The sequence below is a fragment of the Mucor mucedo genome (genome assembly GCF_025094135.1).
Source record: "Mucor mucedo strain NRRL 3635 chromosome Unknown EV154scaffold_84, whole genome shotgun sequence".
In the NCBI taxonomy this organism is placed as follows: domain Eukaryota; kingdom Fungi; phylum Mucoromycota; class Mucoromycetes; order Mucorales; family Mucoraceae; genus Mucor; species Mucor mucedo.
The window spans coordinates 1-17,158 of record NW_026252368.1 but is presented as its reverse complement, the minus strand read 5'-3'; the positions used below and the strand labels follow the sequence as shown (position 1 = coordinate 17,158).

Here is a 17,158-nt window from a genome sequence, read left to right as displayed (position 1 = left end):
AAACAAGTATGTTTGAATAAAACAAATAATTGCCATACATAAAACACAAAACAAATGAACGTTGTGTTATATTTAGTAGAACAAGTGGGGGTTTCTTAAAATTTAAAAAAAAATGACTAATACCTTGGTAAAAGAAAACTGCTTTTGTTGAGCATGCATATTTATAAGTTCTTTGTTACACAAAAATGCATGGTAAATGGTGCTTGATTCCAGGAGTATAATTACTTCTTAACGGTCACTCAATTATACATATAGCCTTGATATTATTAGAATCATATTAGTGAATATATTCTTATTGGTTCGCCACATCACCAGCCCCCTCTATATGTCAAGCTGAGATCAGATTTCATAATCGTTCATGCATTGATCGAGTAACTGCTGAAGCTTCTAATCTCTTATAAATTTAATTAGTAATAATTCAATCAAGGACCTTGTCATTAAATGGGTAAGCGACTAATTCTTAAGGAGTGCCGTTCATGAGTCACTTGGCACCTTGTATATAACAAGAAGCTATGCTTCATATGTCACTGATTTCTAAATTTAATTCTACCATTTCCCAGTTTTCGGGTAATTAGTTAATTCGTTTTATGCAGAAAAAAACTCGAATACAAAAAGGACTGATATTTTATCATAAACTCTCCGACTTATAAAGGATTATGGAGTCCCATTTTTAAATTCTGCTTTTACATTTGCCTTTTTATCTCAATTATCGCAAATGGGATTTATGCAGCAAAATGCCAAAGAAACTGGGATTCCCAAGAAGCTGTTTGAAATATAATATCGGTATTGGCCTAGCCTTGGCTTAAAACCGCATTATTTTTTAGTCTTCTTTAATCAACAAGTAATCGAAAAGGAGCGAATGAGTTGATATGGCATGATGTACCAAATACACTCAGTGAGTGGTATCGAATCAATCTTTTTTTGAAGTGACCATATTATTAGGATTGGACTTACGTGTATCAGGGCATGAGGTTGTAACAAGTTCCTTTTTTATTTAAACTTGAATCAAACGGGGTTTTCAACCAACTTTGCTGACTAAATATTCATGTTGTCAACTCAGACTACCTCCGTTATGAACAGCTATCGTTTACAAGCGGCCAAGCTATATCACCGAGTCAATTGGTAAACCGAGTATTTATCCATACCGCAAAAATTGACGGGGATCATTTTCTAAGAGTAACCATCGCAAATGCGTTCAATTTTTGACCATATTGCATTGTTTGGTAAGAATATCAAAAATTGACCACCAATCGCATAATTTTAACTAAAACAACAACAAAAATGGCCATAAAGATTGATTTTATTATGCCTAGAAGACATATAATCAATATTAGAACAATAACCTTGAAAAAATGATGCTTCATAATGGCATTTGAGGGGAGGGGGGTGGGGAGTTTATATTTAAATAAATTTCCTCGCTTTTATCCAAACGATTTTTTTGACAATTTTTTTTTTCTTCGCTTTTCTTTCCTTAACAATTTTCTTTTGTGTTTGACTCTTTAATCTATGTGTATGACTATGTGTGTGGATATTGAGAAATGGGGTTGTTGTTGTTATTGATGATTCCTTCTCTCCTCTCCCTCCATTAGATAAACCAATAAGTCGACGTTTCGCACCTTTCAGGGTAAGTTTAATACATTTTTACACGACTATACATACATCTTTTATTTTTCGGCATCGACTGGAACGCAAGTAACTTATTATATTTGATTGCAATATATTTAAAACACGTTTATCTATAATTTTGATGCATATGATGTACCCGATTTGGGATAGTTAAATAAAGTAGCAACTATGATTATATGTAAGCTACCCGTCAATCTTTTTAATTTTAGGTATATGCCTTTTCTATTTGTGGAATAATCTTTAATGTTCTACCACCTAATTAAATATGAAAACTTTGTCTTTTACTTAAGCCCCATAGTTCTTACTGCGATAGTTACTTTATGGATATGAAACAGTACTCTTTGTTATTTTCACCTCAAATAAATAAAACAAGGAAATTATACAATAACCGTTCATAATTTCAATGGAATTAAGTATGACATAACAAGGGACGTATAAGAATCCCAGAAGTAATTGGATAAATCCATTATTGAAAACAGTATAAACTGATACTCTGTTCATGACAAATAAGACAATCTTTTGAATGCATTCGTCACGATTACGGTCAAAATTGTTGCTGACTGTAGCCAATATTTTGCTTAACCATTTTTTCCTCTCGATTATTCAAAGTTCTGAAAGTTATTATTTGCAATAATATACTCTAGTTTGAATAACTAGTATCTTATTTGCGACATGCTGCAGCTTTTGTAATTTTCAAACCTTTTAACACGTAAAAAGCCTTACTTGAAAATGTCGGCTACCTCCATTCAATAAAAAATATTCAGTCCTGTAAATCCTAATAAGGTCTAGGCGTTGGAGTTTTGTAGTACCTAAACCATCGTGACATATCAGATCATCTGACAGCTCTGTCTATTTTTTATTCACCCAGAAAAGGAAAAATAAAACGTAATATCAAAATTATATTTAGTAATTTTATGCTAGCGGTTTTTATAAGGGTTTTTGAATTTCATTTTGCTGTTGTCTTTGAACTTACAGTATATAGTAAGACAAGCTGCGAGGAATTTTATCACAACCTAAGAAAACTTTAGCAGTTAAAGTAAAGCAAAAGATAAAAGGTATCTACATAGTAAGAATTTTCTTATAATATTGTCAGACTCTTATGTCTCACAATGGGTTGTCCCAGCATGGCGCAGAAACGCCGGACGTCTTTCCATTGGGGGTATAAGCATACGTAAACCAAAATATAAAAGGAACTTAGTGAGAATCCCCAATTGTATTAAACTCTTAGATCCCATAATTACAACTCCGCACATAAAATATTCGACACTTCCGTTTTGAGCCAAAAAAATAAATAAACCTACTCTTTCTTCGTTCAACGATTCTTTCATATTTTATTACACAATTTATCATGCCACTTACTGACATTACTAACAAAGTCTCTAGAAAAAGCAAGGAACTTTCAGATTTCGATCGTGGAGTCATTTGCGGTTTGGCAGAGCATGCCAAATGGACAGGTACCCAAATCAGCAAAGAATTGGGCGTTCCTAGAACAACCGTTGTTACGATTATAAAAAAGTATCGAACTGAAGGGATCACGACTGTCCAACCTCGTCCAGGAAGACCAGCAAAGCTGACAGCAAGAGCTGAGCATCACCTGACGCTTTTAGTTCGAAGGGACTCCTTTGAACCTTTAAGTGTTCATATGCAAAATCTTGCGAAGGCTACCGATCCAATCAGCCTGACGACATTGAGGAATGCACTTCGCAAAAACGGTTTTTATTCTTGCAGACCTTCCAAAAAACCGTTTTTGAGTCTTAGACATAAAAAAACGCGAAGAGAATGGGTCGACGACAAGATGAATTGGACATTAGATGACTGGAAGAAGGTAATCTGGTCCGATGAGTCGCGATTCGCACTCAGGCACAACGACGGTGGTGTGAGAGTTATTAGAAAGAAGGGTGAAAGGTATATGGATAGATTTGTTTTACCAACATTTAAATTTGGTAAGGGATCAGTGATGGTATGGGGATGTTTTTGGGCAGGCGGTTTGGGCCCTTTGGTGACACTAAAAGGGTCTGTCGATCAAGAAAAATATGTCAATTGTTTAAGTCAAAACTTTCTCCCTTGGCTTGAACAATTGACAGAGAAATATGGTCATGACTTTATTTTCCAAGAAGACGGTGCCCCATGCCATACAGGAGGATATACGAGGTGGTGGAAAGAGAAGGCTGGGATTGCAGGCTTTGAGCGATGGCCCGCTCAAAGTCCCGATTTGAATCCGATTGAGAACCTTTGGCGCCTCCTGGGACAAAGGATTGCTAAAAGAAGAGCCCAGCTTCAAAATCTTAATGAATTGGAGGTTGCACTTCATCAGGAATGGAAGTTGTTGGGGGATGAAGTGTGTCATAAGCTTGTAGAAAGTATGCCCGATAGATGCCGGGCAGTAAAAAAAGCTCGTGGCTCAAATACCACTTATTAACGTAAATAAAAAAGTTTCTTTTTACAAAATATATATATATTGCTATTTTGTCAAGTTTGGTAGAATTTGAGATACCTTTTATTAACAAGTTTTTGGTTTTAAAAAAATGCATGACTAAAGGAACTCAAATTTTTGTGAAAAGTGTCGAATATTTTCGGTGCGGAGTTGTACTTGTACAAACTTATGCCGCAGCACTGGATGTGTACCACCTTGGGTTTAGGATTAGATCATATTACTACATTTTAGGGTAACCCGAAGAAATAGTCAAACATATAAAAAGAATACGAAAAGGAGAGATACTTTTTTTACACACTCATTAGCTCAATTTTTTATATAATGTCTAGTTCTACCAACACCAAAGAAACCCCCAAAATGCAATATGTTCGTTTTGGCAATACAGGCATGAGGGTAACAATCAAATAATAACAAAAAAAAAAGAGTACACATACTTAAGTAATTTTAAAGGTTTCCAGAATCTGTCTCGGTTGTATGTCCTACGGTAGCCCAAAATGGAGTCCTTGGGTGAAAGACGAAGCTGAATCCATCGAAGCTATTAAAGCAGCTTATAATGCTGGTGTCAACTTTTTCGATACTGCTGACATGTATTCAAACGGCCAGAGTGAAATTCTTCTTGGAAAGGCTCTTAAAGAACTGAATGCTCCTAGAGGTCGTGTTGTCATTGCTACAAAAGTTTACTCACCTGTTTATTCGAATATAGAGGGTTTCGGTTTTACCGACTTGGATAAGAAGTTTGAATTAGTCAACGGCTATGGTCTCTCTCGTAAGCATATATTTGATGCCGTTGATGCCTCTTTGAAGCGACTTGGTGTTGAGTATATTGATCTCTATCAAATCCATCGTTTAGACACCGTAAGAAAAAGAAAACATGTGAATTATATTATCGAAGCCTAACGTCTAAGCTTCACAATGTTAGGAAACCCCCATGGAAGAAATAATGGAGGCCTTGAATGATTTGGTTCGCTCCGGAAAAGTCAGATACATTGGAGCCAGTACCATGGCTGCATGGCAGTTTCAAAAGTTAAACTCCATTGCTGAGCGCAGAGGATGGACAACATTTGTGTCAATGCAAAACGCGTATAATCTTCTTAATCGCGAAGAAGAGAAAGAAATGATCCCCTATTGTGTTGATGCTGGTATCGCAGGTATCCCATACTCCCCATTGGCTGGTGGCAAAATTACAGGCAAAAACAGAGACACCACTCGATCAAAGGCTTTTTCCCAACAGAGCAGTTCAAAGCCCAATGCCAAGCAAGATAGTAACGATACTATTGTCGAACGTGTTGAAGAACTTGCCAAGAAGTATGATGCCTCTAATGCCCAAATTGCTTTAGCATGGCATTACACAAAGCCTTATGTTGTATCTCCTATCGTTGGTGTCTCTAAAATCGAACAACTTTACAACTTGATTGATGCAATGGACATCAAGCTAACAAAGGAAGATGTTGATTACTTGGAAGAATCTTATACAAATTGAAATGCTCCATCCAATTAAAAATAAAAAAAATTAATGGCTTAGTTATTTGCCGCTTAATAATATGACCAAAGTCTTCTATTTAAAAACAAATGATACCGTCTTGTTCCAAATGTGCTTTTTTAGTTAACGTAACACGGTTTTCTGCTTTTTCCTCGTATTTAATGAGGTGATAGGACACAAAAGAGTATGACTTAAAGAGAAAAGCTACATCCCTGAAATTAAAAAGACTGATGGATGGATTACATATACTATAGTTGCTATAGTTCACATCATATGCATAAAATCTATGGACAACACTGTTAAAAAATAGCACATAATTAAATCTATGAAGTTACTTGCGTTTCAGAAAATGCCGAAAAATAAAAGGAATAGGTAAAGTTGTATTAACCTTGAAAGATACGAAATATTCACCTATTGCTTTGCTTAATGAAGAAAGGGGGATGAATACAAAAGTATTTCAATACTTATACACCCATACACATACATCAAAGAGTCAAACAAGAAAGAACATTGTTGGATAAGATCGGTAAATTTTATTTAAATAAACCTCAAACCATCTCTTTTTTTCCCTCATAAAATTATCAAATGTCATTGTAATAGAATCCATTATTTCTTTCAACGATAATCCTCTAATATTTATTTGATTTGTCTTTAAGCATAATAAAATCAATTGTTTTGGAGTTAAAGTTATGAGATTGGAAGTCAATTTTTATTTTTGTATCAAACAGGCGATATAGTCAAAAATGGCTGCATTTGCTATCAGAATTACGGCCTACAATTTTGCTTTTACCATTTCCCCTCTCGATTTTTTAGAGTTTTGAAGGTTGTTGTTTGCCAGACTATACCCTATTTGGAATAACAAGTATTTTATATGAGATATATTGGGAATATCGCTTACCGCCATATAATAAAAATAACAAATAGCGTATATCCTAATAAGGTTTAGGCTTTGGAATTTTGTACTTAATTTTACAAAAATTGGTCGTGACATATCAGAACACCTGACAGCTCTGTCTATTTTTTTTTGTATCCAAAAAGGGTAAAACAAAACGTAATATAAAAATTATATTTGGTAAGTTTATGTTAGCGCTTTTAGGAGCCTTTCTGGACCTTATCGCCTCGTCGCCTTTAATTTGAAATAGGTAGTAAGTAAAACGGGAGGCATTTTCATTACAATTTAAGAGAATTTTATTAATGCAAGCCAAAATATAAAAGGTGTTTAGCAAGAATCTTCCAATGGTATTGCCAAACATTCATATCCCATAATGGCTTGTACCAATATCAGACCGACGCTGAGGATTCCTATTGATTCTGGTAAACGAATACGTAATATTATTACATTTTAGGCCAACCAATGAACACGATTAAATCCCGATTCGAGTGAATATACATATATAAGAACCGAAGAAAAGAAGTGATTTTTGTCTCATAAAGTTTTAAATTCAATTTTATACAATGTCTGACTATATCAGTACCAAGATAACCACAAAAATGCAATATGTTCGTTTTGGCAACACAGGCATGAGGGTAACAATCCAGTAGTAACAAAAGAAGCGTACACAGTCTTAAATAACTTTAAAGGTTTCCAGAATCGGTCTCGGTTGTATGTCCTACGGTAGCTCAAAATGGAGTCCTTGGGTTAAAGACGAAGCTGAATCAATTAAAGCTATTAAAGAAGCTTACAATGTTGGTATCAACTTTTTTGATACTGCTAATATGTATGCTAACGGCGAAAGTGAGATTGTTCTCGGAAAGGCTCTTAAAGAATTGAATGCTCCTAGAGGTCGTGTTGTCATTGCTACAAAAGTTTACGGACCTGTTTATTCCGACATAGAGAGTTTTGGTTACATGGACATGGATCAGAACTTTGAACTAGTCAACGGCTACGGTCTTTCTCGTAAGCATATCTTTGATGCCGTAGACGCCTCTTTGAAGCGACTTGATGTTGAGTATATTGATCTTTATCAAATTCATCGTTTGGACACTGTAAGAAAAAAAAATGTACGTATTTTATATCAGCAGGAGCTTAATTTCTAGATTTTCAAAATGTTAGGAAACCCCCATGGAAGAAATAATGGAGGCCTTGAATGATCTGGTTCGCTCTGGAAAAGTCAGATACATCGGAGCAAGTGGTATGATGGCTTGGCAGTTCCAAAAGTTAAACTCTATCGCCGAGCGTAGAGGATGGACGAAGTTTGTATCCATGCAAAACGCGTATAATCTTCTCTATCGCGAAGAAGAAAGGGAGATGATCCCCTATTGTATTGATGCTGGTATCGCAGGTATCCCATACTCCCCATTGGCTACTGGTGAACTTACAGGCAAGAACAGAGACACCGCTCGATCAAAGACTTTTTTCCAGCAGAATGTTTTGATGCCTGATGCCAAGCAAGATAGCAATGAGATTATCATCGATCGTGTTGGAGAGCTTGCCAAAAAGTATGGTGCTTCCAATGCCCAAATCGCTTTAGCCTGGCACTACACAAAGCCTTATGTTGTATCTCCTATTATCGGTGTTTCTAAAGCTGAACAGCTTTACGATTTGATTGGTGCAATGGACATCAAGTTAACAAAGGAAGACGTCGATTTCTTGGAAGAACCTTATACACCCAGGAATGTTTCTCTCATTGATCAATTCAATCAAAAATAAAAAAAAATAACTGTATTGTCTAACTACCGCCTAAAATTATTATCAAATTTTTATATTCAGAAAAAAAAAAAAGATACGATCTTTCATTATTTACTTAAGTTCCAAACGCACTTTGGGTTTACTTTTTTTCCGCATTATAGGTATAATATGATTATGAAGCGTCTATTGATCTTGAAATTGTAAACAGCCTGATGACTACTGAAAATGCCTAATATAGTGCAAGATTTTAGTGTGTAGTAATGAAAGACAGTATTGTTATTAGGCAAGATAAATATAGCCCTTTATTTTTAATAGTACCAAGAAGAATTTTCAGTAACAGCGATAAAGATACAAAAAAAAAGGGGGGGTTTACATCATTAAAACAATGTTATTAGCTATGAATACAGAAAATTGTAGGATCAATTAAAACAAGTTTTATTTAATAAAAAACAAAAAATGAAGATGATGGAAAATTTTGGACAATCAATTAAGATTAAATAGGAGAACAACCTAAAGACAGACTACCAACAGTGCCAATCATCACAATGATGATAAGCTTCATGATATTGATCGTCAGCCGCATTGACTTCATCACGAGCGCTATTATTACAATTTTCCAAGTTAGACTTAATCAACTTCATATATAATGGCATGCATTCTCACTTACGCATATTTTCTACCATTGGATGCAGAAGAGGCCCAAACTTGACAGACGGCAACAAGGAGAAAAGCGGTAATTACTGAGAATGATTTCATATTGTAGATGTTTTTTTAATTTTCTTTTGTTTCGAGTAAAAGTCTGTCTTTTATATTGAAATTTCCCCCATCGTATATGGTATCTTTGTAGAACTATTTAAGAGTTTCAATTTATCATTATTCTTGATTTATGTTTATGTCTCTTAATATAAACTTGTTATACTTGATTTATCTTTTCTCGTCAGTCTCATAAAATACAATCAAGGGAACAGGGGATGGGGTTAAACTAATACTAAAACTTGTATCTGATGATACAAGTTCTATTTTTACAGCCTTTCTTGTTGTAAGAAACAAGCTAATGAATACTCAAGCAGTATTATTTTTATAGTTCTCAAATGTTTAAACCAGTAGTATGTATTACAAATAAATAAGTCATTGCCCTTATCTCTCTTTAGAAGCGCGTCATTAGTTTTGGAAAACATGGAAACAAAAGCTGATAAAATAGAACCTATATTACTAATCCCAAATCAGCATTATGTTAAGTTAGATATGACGCTGCTGCAGCAGCTAATATAGATAGAGAGCAATTTTAGTAAACATTTACACAATGTGATTGTTTTTTCGGCGACGAAGAGACCCCATTTATTTAATTGTATCCACTACAAAGCATTACTGTTTATTCAAAAGTGTCTAATTTAGTTGCCTTTTAGGTATTCTTATTTATCAAACTCATATATAAAATGAGCTAGAAAATACCGAGGTATGTTTAAACCTCATGCGCTCGTAGAGCTCGTGAATGAGATTATGTTTTAGGATGAACTTATATCCTTGCCTTCACCAGTAGCATCATTAATCTTAGCATGCTTTACTTTTTTTACGACTTATTCGAGCAGCTATAACATTTAAAGCTCTTTGTCAACGATATAAATTATGATATCCTTTTGATGTTGATACTTATCAAGCCGTTGTAAATCATTGATGGAGCATAATTTTTACTATCATTTTAAGTAGATACGTTTTTATAACTCTTTTTCTACGACTAGAGATTACGTTGTACCTAAAATTACCGTGATTTATAATTTGAGTAAAAAGCATGGTAACAGATTAAAGCTTCTATTAATTTTGTCTCGAATTCTCAGTTTACAACGAATTGATCAAATACACTAATCACAACCGTCGAGCGATAGGATTTTTAATAATACTGATATATATTTGCTCGAAATAACTGTATTTGTCTATACTTATATTAAGTTTTTGACTGCAGCACTAGTTATGGATAAAACTTCAAGAGTACTTTTTTATTGCAAACAAAATATATTGAAAAATATCATATACTTTAAATGAACAATCGTAAATCTTGAAATCCAATAAGAGTTTGATCTTAATGACCATGGCCGTGTCCACCATGACCATGACCGTGTCCGCCATGACCATGACCGTGTCCGCCATGACCGTGACCGTGTCCACCATGTCCACCATGACCTGCTTCGGTGACTTCATTAAAACCTTGAGTACTGCCAATAATTTTGTTAATAACAGGTAAATACATATAATTGTAATTATAAACTTACACTACTTCTTCGGCTTCAGAAACGGGAGAAGCCCAAATTTGCAAGATAGCGAACAAAAGAAAAGCGGTAAGTACTGAGAATGTCTTCATATGAGATTCAGAATAATATAATTTTTTTGAGGTCTACCCAAAAGTGCTTTCTTATATATGTATGAGAAAGATCCAGTTTTGATGTCTTTTGATATTGGCAGGAGTATTTCAATTAATCAGTCATTTTCACTCACATTTAGATGGCCACTTTCATGCAGCAGATTTTAGAAGAAGGTGTAAAAATCAACTATTGTCGTTTATATTTAGAAACGGAAGCTTCTGGAATCATGCTATTTTATTTATTAATCATTTACGAGTGACAAAATTAACCAACTTCTTTTCAAATGAATACCTTACCGTATATCAATGTTTAATAATTAGATCCGGTTTCTTCAATATGGTTTTATTCTTATCAGCAATGAGTCCGTCTTGGTAAATATAGGTAAGACATTAATGCCTCACACAAAAAGTTAAAAACATCATTCACGAGAAGCCACTTAGCAGAGATAATCAAGTGTTATAATCTAAACAAAACTCATTTACAGGGAATAAAAATACACTATTCATACGGCAAAACCATTTAATGGCTGTAGTAATAGAATAGTAACGGTAGAATGTGTTCAAGGGGGGTTCACATCAATTCAACCAACAGTCAATAAAGAACGGGCCTCTTCTATCAGTTGCCCCTAGGGAAACAAAAAAAAACATCATTGTTAATAATAGTTGTGTGTGTGCAAACTAGTAAGTCCTCATTATTAGTACATAATCCCGAATCACTGATAAAACAGTTGCGCGGAGCATTATTGCTGCGCTCCATATACCATGTACCTGGAATGACGTATAAAAATTCGGAATTTAAATTGATCAATGTTAGTTATTGGGGTATCGCAAAATGAGCATGACAGGCATAACCCAATTATGCTAGATCCTAATGGGTTTATACACGATGACTTGTTCGTCTTAATAGAAGGTAGGGGTTAGTCTAAAAATATTTCATGGATAATTAAAAAAACAGTGAGCTTATCAATGGTTCTGAGATGACCAAAATCAAGCAACGCAGCTGGATGATTAGCGTGTTGGATCATCCGCATTACATACAGCAAATTTTATGCAGCAGAACCCACTCCAAGCGTTACTGTAAGATTCGTTTCTTCTAGATATCTCTGAAATTCTATCATGATTTACATTGGGCATTATCCGGCTATCGTAATATATTATGATTTATGCGCTGTTAATTTCATTTCATCTGTAAAAACATAACAAGCCATTATATCGTACTAAAATTTGACCGTGGTTAGAACAAAAGGAACTGAGATGTTTCTTGGGTTATCATAATTACAAGGTTCATGTACCATGATGATCTTACGGATAATTTTGAACCACTATTTACACTGCAATGGAATCCCAAAGTATCCACTCCTATTGTTATGAATAAATTTTAAAATAAAAAAATGATAGGTAAGAAGACCGAGCATATGTTGGGAATATTTAATGTAAGTAAGCCAAAGTAGGCCAATGATCTCCCATTTTAGCATCCGTTTCTTTCATTTTGGTTATGATTGTCATATTATTATGCCTTACGACTTCGCCATGTAAAAAAAGGGGTTGGGCTTGTAACTATTCCGTTTCCCCTTTCGTATTTAGAAGAACAAGAAAAGGCGTTAATGCAAAGTTTCTCTTCCAACGTCGATATTGAGGTAAATAAAGAGAAAAGACAGTCGTGTGAGTACGTAACTGCTAAAATGGACAGGATGTATAAAAGGGCATGAAAAAAAATACAAGATTTTTATAATTATTAAATTACTATCACTTTCTTGGAATCATGTTCATCAAGTCTTCTCGTTTCTGCTTACTTTTGGTGTCTACATTTGTCTTGCTTTTTGTAACGGTTACTGAAGTAGATGGGTTGCCTTTGGATTGTAACTTTGAAAAGGGAATTAACAGTGTTAAAGATCATGAAAGAGCTCTCGAATGTCAGATGGAACAGGAAGCAAAATTATATCGTTCGTTTTAGCAAGCAGCTGGACCACAGGATCCCAACTTCAAACCTATGGTGATTGCTTCGGGAGGTCCTAGTTCTGGTAAAAATTGAAAAGATAATAATACATTAATCGTAGTTACATTTCGTGCTATAATAAATATTATCATATACTACGAGAGTCCAGGATCTTAAGAGTGCTGACCATTATATATTAATTCGGCTAGCGTTGGTAAAGAGCAACCGACGTTGTTTCGGTGTACTATTGGTAAAAACATATAATCTACAACGCTGCTTCTAGTCTACAAAACTTTAGCTGTTAAAAAAAAATTAGCGGTGTGATGTGAAAGATGTGGGAGGGGTGATTTTATTTGGTATTATTGAGTAATCAATGCATTGTTCTAATGACACCATATAACGTCTCGTGATAAAATGAAGAGAGCTTCCTATATTTATTAATATTCTTTCTTGTTTGAGTATGATATTACAAAGGTAGAAAGACGCCTCAAATTCGGGTGATTTTTGGATGTATGTGGTATAGAAACAAAGCAAGAAATCGCTACATTCCAGTTTTTAATGGTTCTTGTGAGTTTTAAATTTCTTGTTGCTACTGCATAAAACATCCCCATCCGACGTAAGCCAGAGTTTTTGATGGGTTACACACAACGCTCACATGAACACAGTCACGATCTATCCCCCTTCCAACCTTTTTTTTTTTTTTTTGTACTATTTGGACCCCCTCTTTTGTTTCTTCTTTTAGAATACCCTCTGCTTTGTTTCATTGAAATTTACAGAGTTTTATTTTTATTTTTTATTTTAGTTTATTTATATTATTTAATGGCCATGTCACCTAACCGCCTTCAGCTGACCTCAGAAAATAGCAGTTTGAAAAAACGAGAGCTATCACCTTCTCCCACGCCCACCGCACCTGCCGCCGGTGCCCCCGCTGCCAAACGATCCAAAATCGACACACTTTTTGAGACCCCTACTCTCACTACGAACGAACAGGTATCCGATTTGGGCATAGCAACGCAAGGTTCTGATGATGAGTTTCAATCGTTTTGGGCAAATCAATCACCTGTTTTAGAAGACAGAGAGCCACCTGCTACGCCCGTCAGGGACAATGGGTTATGGGCTCCACTTCAAGATGGGATGGAGACAGATGAAGAAGAAGAGGAGGATGAACATGGTTTGAATGAAAGATATTCGTTGGGCGATCGACCTTTTCGCCGTAGTTTATATAGCGAATTGCTATTAAGTAGCAATTTGGCACCGGACGATGAAGAGATTCAACAACGCAGTCGCCGAAAGAGTGCGACTATTCTCTCCTCCCTATTTGACGAGGATGATAATCTTGGTGCTGGGCAAGAAGAAGAAGAGGAGGAAGATGAAGAGGATGAAAAGACAACGATGCCATTAAGTCGACCCTATATTCCTAAATCCGCACCGTACGACGATGAAGTGGATGCATTTTTTTCCAGCTATAACCCACCAGCGGACGAACCAGAGTTTGTGTTATCATCGTCCTTAAAGATGAGCTTACTCCAGCAGCATAAAAGCCCACCTAAATATATCACGGAATGGCCCCATTTCTTGACGACCGAATATTTCCAACAGTTTGGAGCGGATGATCGAAGGGTTGTGTCTGCAGTGGAAGAGGAAGAGAAATTGATGCAGATTTCAATCACACCTTATTTTGATGCGAAGTTTTCAATATTAAAGAATATGGGGTGTGGTGAGTATGCGGAGGTGTGGAAAGTGCTGGAGTTGGGATCTGGAGCGATTAATGCAGTCAAGAAATCGAAACTGCCTTTTACTGGTTGGGACGATCGATGGCAACAGTTAATTGAGGTGGAGCATTTACGATGTGTCCGGAGTAGTAAATATTGTGTAAATATGTTGAATGCATGGGAAGAAAGAGGTTATTTGTATATACAACTGGAACTCTGTTCAAGCGGAAGGTAATGGGGAAACAATAATATCTTTTTTTTTAATGCTTAAATGCTAAAATAACGTGGGTATCTAGTCTGGACAAGTTTATTGAATTTAAACAAAGAAAAATACCACAAGATATCGTTTGGAAAATATTCCATGAAATTGTACTTGGTGTTAGAGATATTCACCAAGCAGATGTGGTTCATTTGGATTTAAAACCATCCAATATTTTAATTGATGATGAAGGCTATATCAAAATCGGCGACTTTGGAATTTCTGTCCATACGCCAGTGGTAAGTGAATATCTGTAAAACAAACATCTTTCTCTCTTTGCTGACGCTTTTATATAAAAGGATGTGCGCTGGGTAAAAGGTGAAGGAGATAGAAGATATATGGCCCCTGATTTATTAAGAGAAGAGTTTGACAAGCCTGCCGACATATTTAGGTATGTACCTGAAAGAGGGCACTTGTTTTAGTCTAACCTATTTTACGTGTATAGTCTCGGATTAATTTTACTTGAGCTAGCGACAGGTATCGTGTTACCTGGTACGGGCGAATCCTGGGAAATGCTCAGAACGGGCGATTTCTCCAAACAAAAGACAGCGCTGTCAAAACTGTCAATTGAGATGCAGGACATGATTGCGTGGTTACTCACCACAGCTCGAAAAAACCGACCTACAATTCAGGATATTCTTGAGCATGCGCATTTTTCCCAAGCCCCAGTACATTCGCAGGAACAGCAGAGTTGTCTTTTAAGCTATGTGTATGAAATGCAAGCGATTGCGGCTGAACAAGCAGATCGATTAGAGCAACGAAATAACTTTTCAACGCCCGAAGGAAGGATTATCTAAGAGAAAATAAGAGACGAAATTATATATCACTACTGTAAATACCACCCTGTTCATAATAATAGTAATAAAAAAAAATACCCTTTTTTTTTGCACGTTGTAGGATATCTAAAAAAGAAACAATAACAAAAAGCCAAGAAAAGGAAGGCTTTGCGGATGTTTAAAAATAGCTTTTTTACACATATAAATAAAGGTTGTTTGGGTGTATTACCCTTTTTCTTTCCTATTAAAAAAAAAGATGCTTCAATCTCTTATCTGCGAAGAGGCTCCTAAACCTCAACATGACACTACTTTATGGACACAATTTATCAGCTCAGTACAAGAAACATGCAAACATCAATTAGAGCAATACCAGGTCACCGATCAGCTAGCCAAACTATCCAAACCGCCTGTTGCTATCGGTACATTTCTCGCCTTGATGGTATTTCTTCAATTCGGTGGGCATATCCTGACCAATGTTATTTCGTGGGCTTATCCCGGTAAGTCTATATGTATAGGGTTACTATTATTTGTGTATGAAACTCATAAAGGAAAGAAAAGCCTATGCATCGTTTTTAGCGATTGAATCTCCTTCAACTGACGATGATACGCAATGGCTCATTTATTGGACGGTCATTGGGTTTGTGCGTCTTGGTATTTATTTTCTGGACATATTTCTCTCTTGGTCCTCTGTATATTACACATGCAAGACGCTTGTAATTCTTTGGCTTGTTTTACCTCAATTTAAAGTAAGAGAGAGAAAAAAAAATATAAATTCGTGTTCCCTAATTAAGTCGATTGTTTTTGTTTAGGGTGCAGAAACCGTTTATGCGTATGTGTTGCGCCCATATCTATTAAAGGCTGAGCCTGAGATTGAAAGCTCTATAAAGAATATATCCGACAAGTTTTCGTTCAGTTTGTTTTCTCGGGGAAAAATCATCATGGGCAAGTGATGATGATACCCCACCCCTCTCATATAATATATATACACGCACATTTGTAAATAGATAAATAAATAAAAAAAGGACATGAATAATCATATTGGAATAGCATTGTTGTTGTTGATTTTTGTTGGTGTGTGTGTGTGGGTGTGCTTTGTGAGTGGGTTTATTTGAAGATAAAATAATTTATGATCTGGGCTTCTCCTTCTTTTCCTTGTACAAGGCAAGAAGAGAGACACCAGCGACCTTGACGACCTTGAAACGGACACCAGGAATATCACCAATAGCGCGACCCTTACGACCGAAACCGGCAATCAAGACCTCGTCGTTCTCGTCAACATAGTTTAAACAACCATCATTGGGAACGAAAGCAGTGACTTTCTTACCGTTCTTGATGAGTTGGACACGAACACACTTACGAATAGCAGAGTTAGGTTGTTTGGCTTCAACACCAATCTTTTCAAGGACGATACCCTTGGCGTGAGAAGAACCACCGAAGGGAGAAGAACGGAAAGCAGTACCGAGAGCTCTCTTCTTGTATTGCTTATCGGCCCAACGTTGGTCACGACGATGGATACGGAGCTTACGAGCTGCGTTTAAACCTCTAGGTTGTCCCTTACCTAAATAAACAAGGGTTTAGCCATTTGCTTTTTTTAATATATGACTGAGTGTCGATGGGAAGTGGTTGTCATGTAGAATGGAATTGTTCAATTGTTGGGGTGTGTGTATAGAAACATGAGCATTGTTCCATTGGAAAATTAAAATGTTGGAAAGAATGTAGTGTGCGTATGTGTTGTTGATAATTATCTCCCCACTATGCGGGAAAGGGTACCCATCCATCCATATGCTCCCCAAAATAAAGAAAAATCGTCTCGTCTTCCCATCTAAACATCTCATAGTGCATTATAATTACGTTACCCATGATGAAATTTTTGTTTAAAAAGGAGGAATAGACTTCATGCGCGATTTACCAGACCTTTTCTCTATTTTTTTTTTTTTTTTTTTTTTTTGG

General features: G+C 35.8%; 7 protein-coding genes across 7 annotated transcripts; 5 read left to right on the top strand and 2 right to left on the bottom strand.

Moving 5' to 3' along the window:
* Positions 1 to 4,372: 4,372 nt before the first annotated feature.
* EV154DRAFT_517273 (NADP-dependent oxidoreductase domain-containing protein) lies at positions 4,373 to 5,602 on the top strand. The gene is made up of 3 exons (XM_051602486.1): positions 4,373 to 4,453; positions 4,511 to 4,915; positions 4,980 to 5,602. Exons 1-3 carry the CDS (start codon positions 4,382 to 4,384, stop codon positions 5,538 to 5,540), a joined length of 1,038 nt encoding a protein of 345 aa, XP_051454930.1. The 5' UTR covers positions 4,373 to 4,381; the 3' UTR covers positions 5,541 to 5,602.
* Positions 5,603 to 6,995: 1,393 nt separating this feature from the next.
* EV154DRAFT_566271 (NADP-dependent oxidoreductase domain-containing protein) lies at positions 6,996 to 8,190 on the top strand (the record flags this gene model as incomplete). Its single annotated transcript, XM_051605945.1, has 3 exons — positions 6,996 to 7,067; positions 7,122 to 7,526; positions 7,594 to 8,190. 3 exons carry the CDS (start codon positions 6,996 to 6,998, stop codon positions 8,188 to 8,190), a joined length of 1,074 nt encoding a protein of 357 aa, XP_051454929.1.
* A 500-nt stretch (positions 8,191 to 8,690) lies between these two features.
* EV154DRAFT_566270 (uncharacterized protein) lies at positions 8,691 to 8,925 on the bottom strand (the record flags this gene model as incomplete). The annotated part of the gene is made up of 2 exons (XM_051605944.1): positions 8,691 to 8,769; positions 8,837 to 8,925. 2 exons carry the CDS (start codon positions 8,923 to 8,925, stop codon positions 8,691 to 8,693), a joined length of 168 nt encoding a protein of 55 aa, XP_051454928.1.
* A 1,324-nt stretch (positions 8,926 to 10,249) lies between these two features.
* Positions 10,250 to 12,623, top strand: EV154DRAFT_553743 (uncharacterized protein; the record flags this gene model as incomplete). Its single annotated transcript, XM_051605145.1, has 8 exons — positions 10,250 to 10,404; positions 10,456 to 10,502; positions 10,666 to 10,897; positions 11,208 to 11,303; positions 11,481 to 11,602; positions 11,924 to 11,962; positions 12,068 to 12,162; positions 12,300 to 12,623. 8 exons carry the CDS (start codon positions 10,250 to 10,252, stop codon positions 12,477 to 12,479), a joined length of 966 nt encoding a protein of 321 aa, XP_051454927.1. The 3' UTR covers positions 12,480 to 12,623.
* Positions 12,624 to 14,114: 1,491 nt separating this feature from the next.
* EV154DRAFT_425499 (kinase-like domain-containing protein) lies at positions 14,115 to 15,229 on the top strand (the record flags this gene model as incomplete). Its single annotated transcript, XM_051596250.1, has 4 exons — positions 14,115 to 14,404; positions 14,470 to 14,668; positions 14,732 to 14,823; positions 14,878 to 15,229. The coding sequence occupies 4 exons, from the start codon at positions 14,115 to 14,117 to the stop codon at positions 15,227 to 15,229; spliced, it is 933 nt and encodes a 310-aa protein (XP_051454926.1).
* A 227-nt stretch (positions 15,230 to 15,456) lies between these two features.
* On the top strand, positions 15,457 to 16,470 carry EV154DRAFT_306631 (TB2/DP1, HVA22 family-domain-containing protein). Its single transcript, XM_051594886.1, has 3 exons — positions 15,457 to 15,705; positions 15,767 to 15,954; positions 16,018 to 16,470. Exons 1-3 carry the CDS (start codon positions 15,465 to 15,467, stop codon positions 16,156 to 16,158), a joined length of 570 nt encoding a protein of 189 aa, XP_051454925.1. The 5' UTR covers positions 15,457 to 15,464; the 3' UTR covers positions 16,159 to 16,470.
* EV154DRAFT_544892 (40S ribosomal protein S23) lies at positions 16,333 to 17,068 on the bottom strand (the record flags this gene model as incomplete). Its single annotated transcript, XM_051604628.1, has 2 exons — positions 16,333 to 16,766; positions 17,065 to 17,068. The coding sequence occupies 2 exons, from the start codon at positions 17,066 to 17,068 to the stop codon at positions 16,333 to 16,335; spliced, it is 438 nt and encodes a 145-aa protein (XP_051454924.1).
* Positions 17,069 to 17,158: the final 90 nt, after the last annotated feature.